The 18,428-nt window shown below is 43.7% G+C and overlaps 1 protein-coding gene across 4 annotated transcripts; it reads left to right on the top strand.

Annotated features, from left to right (window-relative positions):
• Positions 1-577: 577 nt before the first annotated feature.
• LOC115828506 (polymerase delta-interacting protein 2) lies at positions 578-16,566 on the top strand. 4 transcript variants are annotated; one of them, XM_030792512.1, is made up of 11 exons: positions 578-756; positions 2,395-2,476; positions 3,103-3,200; positions 3,432-3,531; positions 3,778-3,853; positions 4,036-4,143; positions 4,355-4,491; positions 5,501-5,527; positions 5,805-5,930; positions 7,445-7,524; positions 15,989-16,566. In XM_030792512.1, the coding sequence occupies exons 1-11, from the start codon at positions 578-580 to the stop codon at positions 16,101-16,103; spliced, it is 1,128 nt and encodes a 375-aa protein (XP_030648372.1). In that variant the 3' UTR covers positions 16,104-16,566. The 4 variants fall into 4 exon arrangements, with proteins under 4 accessions (XP_030648372.1, XP_030648371.1, XP_030648373.1 ...); XM_030792511.1 differs by lacking the exon at positions 15,989-16,566 and adding an exon at positions 8,768-9,086; XM_030792513.1 differs by lacking the exon at positions 15,989-16,566 and adding an exon at positions 8,768-9,086 and having other exon boundaries at positions 620-756; positions 2,401-2,476.
• The last annotated feature ends 1,862 nt before the right edge of the window (positions 16,567-18,428 follow it).

The following is an 18,428-nucleotide window of genomic DNA, read 5'->3' as shown; positions in this document are numbered from 1 at the left end:
TTAAGAATCTCAAAGGTGAATTACAGTTAGAGTTATTATAGTCGGGATATGACTGCAGACCTCACAGTTACTCTGACCAACTGGACACTGATCTCTGCATATCATAATCATCTCAGGGCAAAATAATCTTCAAATAAAATAAAAATACAATCCTTAATCCGGGTGTCAAATCTACAGTCTTATTCAGATATACTTTGTATGGTAATTTGTCTGTGTGTGGTCCAGATGCAACTACATCTTTTAATCTTAGGGAGATATTGAAGGAATACGTGCTTATTTAAAAATGAGCAGGACACCTCAAAAAATAAATAAATAAAAAAGATCAGGCAGCGCGCTCCGCAGAATGTAAACTGTTGCCTGAAAGGACCTTTCTCAAATCCGACCTCTCTCAATGATCAGTTCACACTTTTTGCTATGGTACTCTCCATTATCGCCCCTTTAAATGTAAACAAATTAGGTTTTCAGGTAATTAAGACGGCGCAAGATGGCAGTGTAGCACTCAACATTGGAAATATCACGTTCTTTAGAAGCGTTCCACGTTACGCGAACGCGCAGCACGAAACTCACCTAAACAAAGATGGCTGCCTGTGTAATACGACGGGGGCTACTGTCCACAGTTAGTAAATACCATAAAAAACACACATTACGGGTAATAAATGTGGACTTCAACAGTAGACAAGAAGTAAACAGGCGTCGCTTGCAGTGCTCAACATGTAGCTCTCTCAACATACAACAAAAACGGTTCATGTCTTCACGGTAAGATATTGCCCTAACTTGCTACTTAGCTAGCATTAGCAACGAGCGCCTTTGCATAGAGAAAGGTTAATGTCAGTAGGTAAACGACCCGTTATCTTACGCGTCTAGAGATTTTGACTTGCAGTTGTAGCTGTACTTGAAAGCGAAACGTCTTCGTTCGCTTATTCAAAGGTTTTGGGCGATAATGATACAAAATAACGAGCTTGCTAAGCAAAAACGCAGAGTGTCGTTGCGCTGCAATTGTGTAATCCCTGGTTTTGTGCTGGTGATGCAAGGTCATCCATACCAGTGTGCTATTATGTCACAGACTCGATCGTGCTCTGTGCGCGCTTGTCGTGTTAAACGCACCGGGAATTAACACAGTCCTTGCCTTTTCTGAACGATGCATTTTTTAAATGTCCGATTAGCCGAACACCGTAAATTGCGTGTAAGGTTTAAACGAACCGAGGTAAAGAGTCTTGATTAAAAAAACAAAACCTGTTTCCACCCGGGCTTGAATAACATTTTGCCAACCCTCGTAGGATTAACTCATTGTGTCCGTTGTCAGGGGGTGTTATATGGTGGCCGTGGAATACAGCTACGGATAATTCTATGAAACACGGTTATTCTCTGCCCTCGCGCACTTAGAAAGGGTATAAGATGTTGGAGGAAACCAATACACTAACACCTCAGCTTTAGATAAGTGGTACGTTTATGTAACCGTTTTGTAAACGAATGGCCGCGCTCTTATCCCATTTTTAACCGTAACTGACAGTGTTATAGAACTGCACATGTCTAGCTCAAATGTTTGTTTTGTGACAGTGCAAGAACGACTTTACTGACTCATTGGTAAACTGATTTTTATTTCAAGTGGGAGTTTTATTTAACTTTCTTAGTCATGGTGAAAGATCAGATAAGACAACTATTAGTGAGATTCCTTTTAAAGGAGTAAAGCAATTCATAGTTACGTAAGTTTCATTGGTTGAAGTTGCATTATCATGAGTTTGCACTCTGATGTAGTTATTTCTTTGTATTCCAGTGTTTCTTTGTCTTTAAGTGGTGCAACTGGAATATAAGCAGAGACTCAGGGGTCACATAGTCTTAACCCACTTACTGCCCTTTTACCTGTAACATCCAAGTCAGAAAAATTGTTAGATTCTTAGAAAACACACACACACACACACACACAAAAATCTTCTTACCACACAATGAATACCTTAATGCCCTCTTGGATTGCCGCCTTCTGTGAACCTGGAATTCCTAGTCACAGTGTCAAACAGGAGAGATTTATAGAACTAACATATGCTTTCAGATCACAAACATGTTAACCACATAGTCTAGCGTTTTGACATGAATATGGATTCTGTTATGTTTTGCTTCAGGCTCTGTTTGGTGCCATAATGCCTATGAGATGTGATACACATTCACAGTGTGTTCATGCTGTAATACATGCACTAACATCTGTGGGTTTTGTTTTTTCCTTTTCGTCATCATGTTGTCTGCGTCACTCATCCTCTTTGTGTTGTCTGAACCTCCTGCTTCTGTTTCTCTCCTTTGTTTTGTGCATTTGTTTGCATGTTTACTCTGTGTGTGTGTGTGTGTGTGTGTGTGTGTGTGCGTGCGTGCGTGCGTGTGTCCTGTGTGACCCACGCTGGTCAGTAACAGGCCGGAGGGGAAGGTACTGGAGACAGTGGGAGTTTTTGAAGCGCCAAAACAGCACGGAAAATACGAGACAGGACAGGTGAGTTTCTAACAGACTGTCGTTTCCAACCTAGGCATTACATGGGGGATTTTACCTGCGTTTCATTCCTTTTTCTGTTAATGGACATCTCCTTTACCATGTCATCTCATGGAGACTGCTGTTGATTTAAGTGAATAGCCTTTATCTTTTGAATTTGCACTCTGAGTTTATCTTTTAGAACTGTTTTTTTTTTTTTTATTACATCCTTTGAAATAAAATCAGTAAATAAATGAAGACAAGCTCTTGACAGACTCCTGGGATCGTGTGCATGCACAGCCTGGGAGCTAATGTGGAGCACTTTGTGAGGCTTTTATTATCATTTTTTGAAAAAGTGAATAATTGTTTTTAATGCCACTCAACACACTGACGACAGAAAAGCTTATCTGCATCAGTAGTCCTCGTCCAAACAGTTTATGACAGTTTACAAATTACAGTAGACTCAGCCTGCCTGGTCTATACGTATGACAGCAATCATTGCTAAAAATAGTTTTCACGTCAGAGAGATCCAGTGAGTAATAGTCCAATGAAAGTGAAATCAACACAGTTGTTTCGACTGCTGTCGTATTGGCGTACTGTGAACTGATAGCAAGTGTTTGTGTGTGTGTGTGTTTTGTGTTATCTTGTAGTTGTTCCTGCACAGTGTGTTTGGCTACAGAGGGATCGTTCTGTTCCCGTGGCATGCACGCCTCTATGACCGAGACGTCACCCCGGCGGCCAGTGACAGGTTAGCACCCCCCTGCCTCTCCTCTGGAGGCCCCGCCCCCCTCTGACTGACAGCTTCACACCTTACGCAGGGCTTAGGCCCAATATTCAGGGAGATTTCAAGTGTTTTTGGAGTATTTCCAGTATTTTTGGTTCATTCTAATGAAGTGCCTTTTAAATTAAAAATACAACAGGTGAGGTATCATAAGAATATCTGTCGGTGAAAGATTGTTTCTTTTTTCTCTCTCTCCAGTAAACCTGAACCCCCTGGGGCCCACGGCTCAAAGGAAGTGAAGGGGAAAACTCATACGTACTACCAGGTCCTTATAGACACCAGGGACTGTCCACACATAGTGAGTAACCCCCCACGCGCACACACACGCACACAAAATCACCATCTCTCTTACCTTCTCCCTTCCTACCTCTTTGTCTGTTAATTGAGTTAATTTATGCTACATTATTTGAGTCATGACTCAATTTGCACTTTATTTGCACTTAAAAGAAACATGCTTTTTTTTAAAAAAGAACACATTCCCTAAGGTAATCATTGTCACATTGTGGAACTGTGACTCACTGAAGGCTGTCTGTTTGATTGGCAGTCCCAGAGATCACAGACGGAGGCGGTGACATTTCTGGCCAATCATGATGACAGCAGGGCTCTGTATGCCATCCCAGGTCAGCCCAGTCTCCCAGAGCCCCACTCCCAACAACAACAACAAAAAAAACCCCATCAGCAACAAAAATAAGAAGCAACCAAAAAACATTTTAATACTTTTGTAATCTCCAAAGTTCATCGTATGCTTACCAAATGTTAATTAATCGTATCATAATTCTCTGTGTCTGTGTTTCTGTGACAGGTCTGGACTATGTAAGTCATGAGGATATTCTGCCGTATAACTCCTCTGATCAGGTGCCCATTCAGCATGAGCTCTTTGAGAGGTTCCTCATGTTTAACCCATCCAAAGGTATCGGTGCTCTTAACCCCCCATCACTCCCTCACTACCCATGTCCATTAACACTCACCCATCAGTGGATTAAGACTTATTACAAATTCATTCCTCATGTTTATGTTCTCCGTAGAAACGTACTGTTTGAACGATATACTTCAAATCTGTAATACTGATAACCCTGTGTGTGTGTGTGTGTGTGTGTGTGTGTGTGTGTGAACCCTCACAGTGCCCCCGTTCGTACCCAGAGACACACTGCGTGCGTGGCAGGAGAAGAACCACCCCTGGTTGGAGCTGTCTGACGTCCACCGGGAGACCACGGAGAACATTCGTGTCACTGTCATCCCCTTCTACATGGGCATGAGGGTACGGCCGCTAGGTTTCAACACTCTGACTGACTCACAGGAGTCATAAAACAAACACCCCTTACCCAAACACCCCTTACCCAAACACCCCTTACCCAAACACCCCTTACCCAAACACCCCTTACCCAAACACCTCTTACCCAAACACCCCTTACCCAAACACCCCTTACCCAAACACCCCTTACGGAAACACCCCTTACCCAAACACCTCTTACCCAAACACCCCTTACCCAAACACCCCTTACCCAAACACCTCTTACGGAAACACCCCTTACCCAGACACCTCTTACCCAAACACCCTTTACCCAAACACCCCCTTACCCAAGCACCTCTTACCCAAACACCTCTTACCCAAGCACCTCTTACAGAAACACCCCTTACCCAAACACCTCTTACAGAAACACCCCTTACCCAAACACCCCTTACCCAAACACCTCTTACCCAAACACCTCTTACCCAAACACCCCTTACCCAAACACCCCTTACCCAAACACCCCTTACCCAAACACCCCCTTACCCAAACACCCCCTTTACCCAAACACCCCCTTACCCAAGCACCTCTTACCCAAACACCTCTTACCCAAGCACCTCTTACAGAAACACCCCTTACCCAAACACCCTTTACCCAAACACTCTTTACCCAAACACCTCTTACCCAAACACCTCTTACCCAAACACCTCTTACCCAAACACCTCTTACTGAGGCTCTGGACTCCCGCACATGCCCAGTCTGACTGAAACGCTTTAGCAGCACAGGTTGCCTGAGCTGGAGCATACGGGCTGGTTTTGCCTGTGTGCTGGTGGTTTGTTCAGGGAGCAGAGTTAGTTGTGAGACAGACAAAAATGTGTGCTTGCTGCTTGTTTTTCCAGTTTTGTTCATGTATTTCCCTGTTTTGTTTTCAGTTTGTTTTTGTTTGTTTTTCCAGTTTTGTTCATGTATTTCCCTGTTTTGTTTTCAGTTTGTTTCCGATGTTCACTGACCTTGTCTTTACTGTTTTTGACTCTTTCAGGAAGCACAGAATTCCCATGTTTACTGGGTAAGTGTCCGTCCACACATGCAGTCTTCCCACTGGTTACATATCAATGTATTTTTATGACTAGAATGTGTGCTTTGAATTTTGAACTGGTAGTTTGTCTGTCTGAGGAGGAAGGTGTGTGTGTGTGTGTCTGGCTCTTCTAGGAATGTCTGGACACTAGGTTCAGTGGTCTGTGTGTATTTATGTCTAGGCATGTTTAGGTGTAGGAGTATGTCTCCAGGTATGTGTAGGCAGGTGTGTGTGTGTGTGTGTATTCACACATGTGTTGCCCTTGCAGTGGCGGTACTGTATCCGTCTGGAGAATCTGGGTGACGAGGTTGTTCAGCTGAGGGAACGCCACTGGAGGATTTTCAGTCTCTCTGGCACCTTGGAGACAGTCAGAGGAAGAGGAGTTGTAGGGAGAGTGAGTACTAAACCAACTCTATCCCCTGTCCTAATCTGAGTACCAAACCAAATATGTCACTCTGTCCCCTACTGTATTCTGATTATCAAACCAAACCCAAACCTGACAGTCTACTCCATATCCTAATCTGAATATCAGATCAAAATGATCTCCCAACTATAATCTAACTATCAAACCAGTTCATCAAACTAGTTCATCACTTTATTTCTGACCCTAATCTGAGTAACAAACCAAATTTATCTCTTTCCTAATCTGGGTGTCTAACTAAACCTGTCAACCCACTCAACACCTTAATCTCAATAAAAGTACAGTCAAATCAAATTTATCTCTCTCTCCTAATCTGGGTATCTAACTAAACCTGTCAACCCACTCAACACCTGGGATCTCAGTAAAAATACAGGTAACACACACCCAACCCTAATCTGAATAACAAACCAAATGTATCTCTCTACCCTAATTTTAGTATCTATCTAGATCTATCAAACCATTCCGAACCTTAATCTGAGTACCAGTCCTATTATTCCTACCTCCAGCCTTTAATCTGATGAATCACATTTATCACCCTGGTCCTTAATCTGAGAGACAAATCACATTTATCACCTTGCACCTTAATCTGAGAGACAAATCACATTTATCACCCTGCACCTTAATCTGAGAGACACATCACATTTACCACCTTGCACCTTAATCTGAGAGACGAATCACATTTATCACCCTGCATCTTAGTCTGAGAGACATATCACATTTATCACCCTGCACCTTAATCTGAGAGACACATCACATTTATCACCCTGCATCTTAGTCTGAGAGACACATCACATTTATCACCCTACACCTTAATCTGAGAGACAAATCACATTTATCACCCTGGCAGTGAACAGTGAATTTTCACTGGAGGAGCCTGGCCTGGTCTTGCCAGCTATGACACGCCGGTTGGCCGATTTGTGGGGGAGAAAGAGCAAAACTTGGGCAAACAGTTGGCTCTCCTGGCGGCGGTTCTGTTACCTGACTGTTTCAGAGTGTTGAGTCTCTCTGATTCTGACCAGCAAACTGAAAACCCTGGCTGCGTTCCCCCACCTTTCCCCCTGTAACCTTTTCCCCAGTTCTATGTTCCACCCATGATGTAAACACTCACTCGCGTTCCTTTAATGTCCTGAGCTATCGCAGAACAACAATCCACAGGGAAAACAGGAAGGTCTCCACATAACTATAGAACAGTAATCCACAGAGAAAGCCAAGGAGGTTGTCATAATGGTGTACTGTGAAAACCTAGATCCCAGGCTGTGGTGTGAACTGTAGCACGGCGTGTTTGTGGAGTGTAGGAGGCAATGGGAATGTCACCATAACACAGCTGTAGTAGTAGCTGTGTAAAGTCTGACTGGCTCTTTAAGATATGGAGTGTGTGAACTGTTGACAGTAAGGGTTTTTGTATGCTGTTTGTACGGTGGGTTCTGACGGGCTCTGACCGTATGAAGCGTGTGCTGAATGAGGTTGTGTGTTTCTGTGGTGTGTAGGAGCCCGTGTTGTCCAAAGAACAGCCTGCCTTCCAGTACAGCAGTCATGTCTCTCTGCAAGCCCCCAGCGGACACATGTGGTGAGTATCACTTTCCATACGGTACTACCAGAACACTGTGTGTGTGTGTGACACACACACATACACACGCACACACACACACACATGCACACACACACGGTGGAGCATATTTAGACCTCTTAATGACAATAAAACACTCAGTAAAATCAAGACATTAGAGACAATTCGAACTCTGATTGCATATGCATAATGTATTCTGAAGGCAAGTCATTTCTGCAGCACATGTCCCTCCTGTGGGAAAAATCGCAAAAACACATAATGTATTTGAGTGGGCGTGTGTGTTTTGTACAGGACAGAAATGAGTCATCTTAAATTATGAACAGGTTGTTCTAGAAGCCTTTTAAACGTCTCTGTACCAGTGTCTGAAATTTCATTCACTGGTGCAAGTGACATTTGAAGAAACCCGAAATTTGGCACAGTGGCAAACTGTACACAGTCCCTACTGTGTCCCTGGCCTTACTCTCAGAGGCACCTATAGCAATCTAAAATGTGTGTTTGAAGAATTGCCTAGTTGTCTCTGCTTCTTTGTTGTGTTGTTTCTGTGTGAATGATCTATCTCTCTGTGTTGGCTATAGAAAAATGTGTGTGCGACTGCCTGCCTGCCTGTGTGTGTGTGTGTGTGTGTGTCTTTCGTCTGTGTTTCTGTAAAACTCAACTGTAGGTGTGATTGGCCGGGGTTTGGGAAGATGGAGGGTAAAAATGTGAGAATGATGTGTTTGTGTGTCCGCACCTTTGTGTGTGCGCGCATGTGCTTGTGTGTGTATGTGTGAATAAGTGAGTGTTATCTTTGGTGTTATCTTATGTGTACTGCGTGTGTTTGTGAATGAGTGGGTAAGTGAGTGTTGTCTTTGGTGTTTTTGTGTGTGTGTCTGTGTGTGTCTGTATGTGTGTCTGTGTGTGAGTGAGTAAGCAAGCAAGCAAATATCGTCTTGGTGATTATGTGTATACTGTGTGTGTGTGGGTGTGTGTGCGTATGTGTGGGTGGGTGAATAAGCAAGTATTGTCTTTGGTGATTATGTGCATACGATGTGTGTGTGTTTGATGTGTAATGCGTATGTGGTATATATCAGTAGCAGGGCAGAGGCCGGTCTGGTCTAGTCTGGTCCGGTCTGTAGTGTAGTTTTGGGTCAGGGCAGAGGCCGGTCTGGTCTAGTCTGGTCCGGTCTGTAGTGTAGTTTTGGGTCAGGGCAGAGGCTCTGGGTCTCTGATGGTGCCTTCCCTTGTGTGTGTCTCGCCCCTGCAGGGGCTCCTACCGGCTTGAGAGGCCCAATGGCACCTTCTTCGACGTGCGAATCCCTCCCTTCTCTCTCGAGAGCAAGAAGGACGATTCACCCAACGGCTTCCTGCCTGGTCCCTTCACGTCTCTGGCCTAAGAGCCCGGCAGAACCTTGGCCTGGTCCGAACCCCAGTACCTCTGCTTACTGACCCTAACCCCGCTGACTCTCGCTGGATTCATTCTTACCCTAATCTCCGCCCTGGACCCTCCTCTAATCTGCCCTCGGAGTGGTATCAGTGTTAGAATGCACTCACCCCCAAACCATCACCCCTTTAGTCCATAACCCAAATCCAATAATGATTTCCATCAGCCTCACCCAAACCTGTGATGTCTCCCTTCCTCCATCATTAATTTGACCAGGTCTGCCTACCGTGCTACTTTCACCCTCATCAAAACCCCATTACTCTTAACGGATCAGCCATTTACTCAAAACCTGCTCACACACTGAATCATAGCACATGTTCACTTCCCAAAACATGCACCGCCCCCCCTCCCTCCATGTGTCAAACCGCAACCCCTGAACTCAGCTCGGACCAACTGATACCACCACCTCCTCTTCCTCTCCCCAGACCACGCCTGGACTGGACCTTAGATTTTCTCACCCGTCAGTGAGGCTGCTCCCCATGCAGACTGGCCCCTGGGCAGTGTTCCTGTAGAGACCAGGGCCAAGAAGTCAGGTTCATAACTGCAATCGTAAACGTAAACGGACGCATTAAACAGCATTATAAAGCTGTGAGTGTGTTTTGTGCTGGCTTTAGGTTGACGGTAAACGTCGGTAAGATTCGGGCCGACTCTGATGAACGTAAAATGAATGTAAAATCTCAATTCCCTCTAAGACTGAAGTCACGTAAACTTGTCTGTGTAACAGAAGCTTTGAAGCGCTTTTCAAGATTTCTTTTCTATTCTTTTTCTTCAGAACGTGTCTCTATGATCAATGCAGCGGAAATTAGAGGAGCTGAAGTAACTGTTAACCGAGTTTTGAAAGTGCTGTTGTCCTCTAATATATATCTGTCACTTTTTTTGAGAAGCTAGTGAATGAACAAATATTCTAATACTAACTGGTAGATGAGGGTGACAGGGGTGTCGTTTTTCACCAGCCTCTGCAGTCTGTCCTGTCCACTGCTCCTGCATTACGCTGCTTACAGGTGTTTTCGGAGTAGCTGTCGGCACTGTGGGGCTTTTTTTTTGTGTGTGTCTAAAAAAGGTTGATCACGTTGCCGTGATGGACACTGTGCCATGTGTGCGTTTATGAAAGTCGTACACTCACCGGACATGTGGTTTTAACCTTGTCTCTCCATGCTAGTACAGTCGAGATCAGCATAATGAAAAACTGGCTCTCTGTCCTATGAAATCCCACCTGTCTCGTTTGTGTGTGTGTGTGTGTGTGTGAGAGTGTCTGTAAATAGGTGTGTGAATCTGTATTTAAATGTGTGAGAGTGTATGTTTTGTGCGTGTGTGTGTCTGTGTGTGTGAATCTGTATTTAAATGTGTGAGTGTGTATGTTTCGTGTGTGTGTGTGTGTGTGGTATATCTGTGGTTCTGAGTTCATGTCTACTTCATCAGGAGTAAGTTAGTGTCTCATTAAAACCCTGAGCTATTTCTGCTGCTGACTGACAGGTTGGAATCTGATACACTCTCTATAGAGAGAGAGTGAGTGAGTGAGTGTCCAAGCACAGATACATAATGACAAGCCCTTTTTTTTTTCTTTTGTTAGAGTTGTCAAACTGTGACTTTTAAAATGTGAATACTGGACTGCTCCCAATGATGGCCTCCCTGTTTATGTAACAGCATGCAAAACTTAAATGTGTAGCACGCTATACATAAATGAATTATACTTCAACACCTTTCTGTTTTATAATTACATTTCAGCAGTCAGTACTTGTATAAGTTACAAAGTATGTTTAAAAAAAAACCAAAAAAAAACCACACATTATCAGCAAACAATCAGTGAACTGTCGGTAAACTGCTCATGAGCTGTAGAATGATGCAGTCATAGCAAGCTAAAATAAAGTACTGATGGCAGATGATATGAAATGTCTTTTTACAGATCTCTGCCTGTTTCTTTTCTACGCTGTTCCTCTCTCACACGCGGCGCTCACTTTAGCGTGAGCTTGGAATGGCGTCGGTTATAAATTCAGACTGAATCAGCAGAGGCTGGTCTCATAGAGTTGTTCTGCCTCATGTCTCAGAAAAAAAAAACCCATAAGAACATAGAACATAGAACTGCGTCCTTTTTTTTTTTCATGCAAGTCTGCGTTCAACTGATCATTGCTTTAGCACGTTAGCATCTGAAAAGACAGCGCGATGATTCGTTGTGGTCCCAGTTGGGGTCACTGGTGTATATTCTGTAATTTATGCTTTTTTCTCCTGTTGTATTTGTGTAGCATTACACATGTGTAATTTATATCCATGTGTGGATCCCTTTTTAACGCTGCGTTGGGGATGAAAAGTGAAAACTGTCTGTGATCCAGGTGGTTCTTATCCGCAGTAGTGGGAACGCTGTTGTATACTCACAGGGAAATTATTGGAAAATGGAACTCACTGCCTGTCACTCTTTCATAGCTGATGGATGTAAACTGGTTTTGAGAGTTTCCATACAATAAAGTAATGGTTGACAAGACTGGGCGTGTGATATTACTATGTACACACACACACACACACACACAAATGATTTAAAGCAGTGATTTTCAAACTGGGCGTCAGTTGGTGGGGTCAGGTGGGCTTGGTTATAAACAGTTATAAAAAATGACACATTTCACTCTGCTGACTTAATGAATCGCAACGTGACTAGTTAGGTCTTAGCCATGGCATGATGCTCTTTTAAACATAGAATGCCCCTGTTGTCCAATCAGACACAAGGACCTGTTTGATATTCTCTGTAACATAGCAACCAGATGTTGCTACAGACCAGCCTATCAGAGAGTGTAGTACCTAACAGATTGTTGGAGAGGAGATTGTTATGGGTGACTTTAGTCAGAGTTGTTTATATTCTATGGATGTAATTGTGCTCTGAAGCTTCTGCAGCATAGTACAGCTTTTGAGAAACTGTAGAGCTGGAAACTGTAGCCGCATTTGAATGAGAGATAGTGAGGAAGAGGAAATGGAAAGTGAAGGAGAGAAAGAGAGAGAGAACGCAGGAGTTTCTGTTCTTTGGATGCTGTACCTTGTCTCCCTGTTTTCCCCGTGACTCTTCGGCTGCTGATTGGTTGTTTCCTCCTTCCGTAGGGGGACATTTTCCTGCCAGAGGGCCAATGGGGACATGTTCGACGTGGCTATCCCCTCCTTCTCCCTGGACAGCCACGGGCACAGGGACAGCCCCTACTCCTTCCTCTTCTGAAGCCCGCAGTCCCTGCTTTACCCCCCTCCCGAAAACTGCACCTTTTTCTTTACCCCTTCCCTCCTGAAAACCCTCCACTTCACAGTCACTACCTTCAACACCTCTATAATTCAACACTAGTCATAACTCATCGGAAGTTACAAACCTCCCTCCAAGTCTATTCCCCCTCACACACACACACACACCCCTCCTGTTTTGACACCCATGTCTGAAACTTTACCATAACTCAACTTTGGCCTCAAATCCGCAGGTCCTATTGACTTCCAGTTTCTGCTAACAACCAGAAGGTTCTGGTTATTACGAGAAGATTTCATATACCTGTTACTCTACAGACAAACCAGTCTGTGGTTAACAAAAAAAAAAAAAAATTAAAGTAATAATAACTGGACTAGCGGTTTTGCGGGCCGAGGTGGAATTGCCTTATTCATTAGCGCTGTGGAACCCCTGCCTCCCTCCACCTCCCCCTTAGGACTCCGCTGACCTTTTTCCTCCTGACACACTCAGACTCAACCATGACACACTCAGACTCAACCCTGACACACTCAGACTCAACCCTTACACACTCAGACTCAATCCTGACACACTCTGACTCAACCCTGTCACACTCAGACTCAACCCTGTCACACTCAGACTCAACCCTGTCACACTCAGACTCAACCCTGACACACTCGGACTCAACCCTGACACACTCTGACTCAACCCTGACACACTCTGACTCAACCCTGCCACACTCAGACTCAACCCTGCAACACTCAGACTCAACCCTGACACACTCAGACTCAACCCTGACACACTCGGACTCAACCCTGTCACACTCAGACTCAATCCTGTCACACTCAGACTCAACCCTGACACACTCAGACTCAACCCTGTCACACTCAGACTCAACCCTTACACACTCAGACTCAACCCTGTCACACTCAGACTCAATCCTGACACACTCAGACTCAACCCTGACACACTCAGACTCAACCCTGTCACACTCAGACTCAACCCTGACACACTCAGACTCAACCCTGACACACTCAGACTCAACCCTGACACACTCAGACTCAACCCTGTCACACTCAGACTCAACCCTGACACACTCAGACTCAACCCTGTCACACTCAGACTCAACCCTGACACACTCAGACTCAACCCTGACACACTCAGACTCAACCCTGACACACTCGGACTCAACCCTGACACACTCAGACTCAACCCTGACAGGGATGCAGAAAGATCCTAAAGCACACAGAAGTGCTGGGCTGGTCTCTCTGGGTGTTTGGTTTCTGAATTGTTGGTCTTTATTTCTTCCCCAGCATGTGAATTTTCTGTGAGGAGTAGAGTCTGTTGGTTGTTTAATTTCTTTCTCGCGCTGTGTATTTAATTCTTCTTGTAGGCCATACATTCTCATTCTGTTACACACTGAAGACGCACATTTTTACAAATTCCGCACAAAACACTCAAGTGTTGACTTTCTCCTCGTCCACTCTAAACATCTTAAGTATTTAGTTTACTCCTTTAATCATGCACATGCCACACACCAGTGTCTTTGATCTCACTTGACTCTGTTTACAGATAAACATATATTACTATTTATTTAGTACAACCTACCTTTAGGGACCATATTTTCACTCCTGCAGATTTTTGGACATGCCCTGCCTCTCTCGTTCAGTAGGGTCTTTATGATTACCTTTATTAACATAGAGGCACTCTCAGCTGCTGACCTCATATTTGAAAGAACCATGTTTGGTTTTTTATCAAAATAGAAGCACATTCTTTGGTGTTATAATGGATTCCCAGTAAGCTGTGAATTACAGCAGTTAAGCTATGCTGCATTTTTTGTTTGTTTTTTTGGTTTTGTTTTTTGTTTTTAGTTTATTGACAATCAGTCACCATTGAACTGAATACGTGCTCACTCAGTTCCTCACACTGTGTAATGGTTCTCTCTCCTGTCTCTCAGTGTCGTGTTTGCAGATCACATGGGATGTCTCTCGTTCTCTCTTTGTTTTCAGTGACGTTTTCTGGCTGTGACCATTACTTCATTTTGTCACACTGTTAGACAAGAAAGGGCACGGAACACCTCACAGTTAAAAACCCAGACTGAATACACATGGTTAAATAAATCATCACGGCAGGTGTTTCTGTCAGGGACTAAGAAGGGGGAGATCAGGACCATGACGCGCCTTTTCACCCCAGTGAAAGCAGATGCAGTCGGGGGCGTGGCCGTGTGAATGATTTGAGGCTGTGGTGGTTTCACATGTTGGAAGGTGTGAAACCTGCATCAGAAGCACGGCCAGATTTTACTACAGCCTGCCGATACAGGAAAAACTGATCATGTTTGATTTTGATCTCTTTTTGGCCTTTTGATGCCGTTCGTAATTTAACTGCCATATATTTTTAATACACTTTTATTCGGGCCACCCGACTGGCTGAAAGCCTAAAATTTCCCTCACAAAAGGGATTATGCTGTTTTAGAAAAATACATTCTGACTGTGCTTAAAGCATGCTTCGTATGAAGGGCAAGGTCTTCTCCGTTAACATATGGGCCACTCGTACCTCTGACTCATTCAGAAGTAAACAGCGGATAACACTGGTCTACTGGAATAATGTACTGACATTTTTTTTTTTACATCAGTTCACTTGCAAGCAGGCAACAGTCAAAATGGTATTGGTATCATATGTCAATGAGAATGAACTTTTCCTCCAAGGGTGATACTTGGTGGGTTGCTTTGATGATTGTCTTTAATGTCAGGAAAATTGAATGAAGATTGACAACAATAGCTATGACTGAAAAGTTTATACTTAAAAGTCCTCTCTGGGTTCATCCCCGTGGCATGAACTCCTTTTGAATATGGTCATAGCAGGAAGTTGTTGTGGAATATTGCGTTTGGTTTCACCGTACCGACCTCTAAAGGATGCTAATGAGAGATTACATGAACTGCCCCAGTGCGTACTTTACTGAAGAGTGATGTTGTTAAAGAGGAATAATGAGGCTGCCAAGGAAACCAATAAAAATAAGACCTAAAACAAAAACTCCTGCATAGTCTGTGAAATCACTGCCTGTCACATTGTGAGAGTAAGGGGAATTGTGTGTGTGTGTGTGTGTGTGTGCCTGTATGTTTGTGTATGTGTGTGTGTTACTTTCAGACCTGGTGTAGGCTGCATGTAGTTTTCACTGTAACACACACCTGGTCAAAAGCCAGCCCTGCAAAGCTAATGTTAATTGTCCATAAACATGTACACAAATTGTTTTTCTGGTCAACTCCAGTGAATTCTTGATAATAACATTTTAATGTCAAAACTAATGAAACTTTCATTCTGAAAGCCCGTTGAGTCGCGATATTGAGGAGCTGATATTTTGTTTACTCGCCATAACTTTGGCGACCGTGACAAGCTGTGTGATGAGCTAGAATGTGTAGCTACAGTGATGAACGGGAAATGAGTTTCTCCAAGCAAAGCAGACTTTTGAAGGAATACAAAAACAGCCCAGACTGTTGGCAAGACTTAAGTCAGAGTGATAAGAGTCAGTCACTTCACTGGACTGTACTTGACTATGTAATTTATATAGACTTATTCTTTTATAAGCTATATAATATTTAAATGTGTAAAACACAGAAAATGAAATAGACAGCTTTAAAAATGGCCTGTAATGACATCATGAAGCTGTGATTTGGCCTCTAATGGAAAATACTTACCCAGGCCTGCTCTACCGCACTGAAATTAAATTAAATTAAATTAAAGAACTGCACAAAATGTTTTATCATCAATAATGTAGTCATTGAGAAATTTGTAAAACAGGCCACACCTCAAACTGTCTCTCCCACATCCTGTTCACTGTGGCTGTAACGTTTCTGTTCTACCAGGGGGACGTTTCGAATCGAGAGGACCGACGGCTCTCACTTCGACGTTCGTATTCCGCCCTTCTCCCTAGAGAGCAACAAAGACGACAGGTCGCCCCCTGCTGGACACAACTGGTAGTGGTGCTCTCAGTACTACCCAACGAGAGCGCACAAAAGCACAATTTGAGTCCACGCTGCAGCGACCCTGCAAGAAGCCTCTGCCCTCTGAGACCACGGTCTACTTCTGTTTCTCTTCTCTTATACTGTATACATTCAGTTGAATCTGCAGGAAATGAACGCTGAGTTTGGTCTCTGAAGTATGTTCCCGTAGGTAGTGCCAATGCCTGATTTAGGATCATACAATGCAGTATTTTTTCTTGTTACCGTAGTGCAGAGGAAAGTCAGAACAGACCAACATCATGTAGTTTACTATTCCCCTGATTAATCTGTGTTAACTGTTCAGAAATCAGTCGACACTCAAGTGAGTGTCTGACACAAATAAACAATGAGATACTGTATGGGCCTTTTTCTGTGATGTTATGATGCTGAGTTTAAAGTTTAAGGCCGTTGATGGATTTGAGACAATGTCTCCACCCTCATAGTTTTGTAATAAATATGACAAAAATCATTTTTGCCTGGTCAAGAACGTTTTACTGTGCTTAAGACACGCCCCCCCTCGTTTCCTCCAATGTCTGAGGGCCATGATTCTTCCAGTGGGAAGAAACTGAATCTTAACCTCTTCAGACAGCACACTGGAACACAGGAGACCAGGGACGAAAATGGATGTGAACACAGACAGGTGTGTTTTGAGATAAACTGTATGTGTGAGGTGAATATCACAACATGCAACTCACATGCTTAATTGCCAGGTCATTGACAAAGAGCAAAGTAGACTGCCCCCCTCCCTCTCTCTCTCTAAACTTGTCAATCGTTGGCCTTGCCCTTTGAGAGGAAGAAAGACTGTTTTGTAACAGTTGGATGTGCCGGATGTTTTTAGGAAAGCTTAAAGAAAGGCGAATTTTACTGCTTCTCTAGTATTTTTAGTTTGAAAAGAGTTCTTAAGTATTTGTGTCGTTGCCCATGAACCGATACTACCGGCGTGAACTGGACTTCGGAAAACATCTGTCCGCGTGCGAGTTTCCACATTGCTCTGTTCGTTTTTTACCACCAGGTGTCCTCAGGTTCACGCTGGGGGGGGGGGGGCGGAACAGAGCTCGTGCATAGTCTACAGGTGGCGACAAAACAAAGCAATCAAAAAACGCCCAGATAAAATTTTTGAAATAACAAAAAGCCATGTTTGTCGGTTGCATGAGATTGTGTCGTAAAGTAGAACAAACGTGGATTATGCGGTCAACAAACAACAACGCATGGCTTATCTGACTCGTGATCACTGTGGACACGGTCCTGTACCAAAAAAAAAAACCCTCAGATCTTCAGTCTCACTAAGCCCGCTACCAGACTATTCTTTAAGCTTCTTTTCCAATAACAAAAATAGCAGTTCATTCAAATTTTTTTTTGAGGAGAGGTTAAAAGGATGTGACTCTTTCGGCTGTGATTATTCAGTTTGGTTCCATCGTGATCCGCTCCCTGTCCCCAGACCGCCCCGCTTCCCTCTCTCCTCATCACAGTCGATTAATCAGTCGGTCTTCCTCTTTAGGCAGCTGCGGGAAAACGGAATGATTTCTCAACTTGACAGGAGGGGCATGAGGTTTACAGGGAGAGCCAAAAGAAAACAGGATTAAATCAACGACTGTAACGCGAACGTGTTTTCTTTTTTTTTTCTCCCCACTGTTTTGATGCGCACACGTCTTGAAGTGCACGGATTGGTCAGTGAGTTTTGAGAATATCCCCCGGACTGTTTTGCTTTTTCAGTTTCTCCTGTTGGTGTACAGTGCAAGAGTAGTTTTTAATAAGCGTCGGATGGAAATACGGCATATTTAGAGAAATTAATATTTCAGTATATGCTTTGTTTGTTTGTATTTTGTGGTTGCTGCTTTTTGGTTTTGGTTTTTGGCATCCCTTTTGCGTTTTAGCTTCAACGAATTCCTCGCGTTTTTCATTATTCTTGTCTCTTCTTTCATTTTTTTTTCAAGTTATTTCTTTAGTTGGGCATTGCGTTCTTTTTAGTACATTTATATTATGTTTGACGGAGAACCGCGAACAAACTGTTGATGCAAGCTGTATAAAACCTGCACGTGACCCATCGCAGGACTCTAGGAGGCGAGTGAAGGGATTAAAGCGCATCCTTCGCCTTCGCTCGCGCGTATACGGTGACCCGTGCGGATCTGCGTGATTCAGTGCCCGTGAATGTCATCCTTTGTCTCAAATGATACTGAATGCTCGCAGTCCGTCGCTGCGACGTCTTACCTTTAAAAGGCGTCATAAAATACCTTGTATTCTTGCTTCTAGTCTTGTTTCTAATACCACACTCTGTATGCACCTCTGTGCCAAAAATGAAACTAGT

This window comes from Chanos chanos, chromosome 15, assembly GCF_902362185.1.
Source record: "Chanos chanos chromosome 15, fChaCha1.1, whole genome shotgun sequence".
Classification (NCBI taxonomy): domain Eukaryota; kingdom Metazoa; phylum Chordata; class Actinopteri; order Gonorynchiformes; family Chanidae; genus Chanos; species Chanos chanos.
Note: the sequence above shows the minus strand (reverse complement) of the source record. Positions and strands in the feature narration are given on the sequence as shown.

Coding starts and splice junctions, on each gene's coding strand:
- LOC115828506 (XM_030792511.1), top strand. CDS start 578: ATGGCTGCCTGTGTAATACGACGGGGGCTACTGTCCACAGTTAGTAAA. Junction 3,532..3,777: donor CCAGGGACTGTCCACACATA/GTGAGTAACCCC, acceptor TTTGATTGGCAG/TCCCAGAGATCACAGACGGA. Junction 3,854..4,035: donor GGCTCTGTATGCCATCCCAG/GTCAGCCCAGTC, acceptor TTTCTGTGACAG/GTCTGGACTATGTAAGTCAT.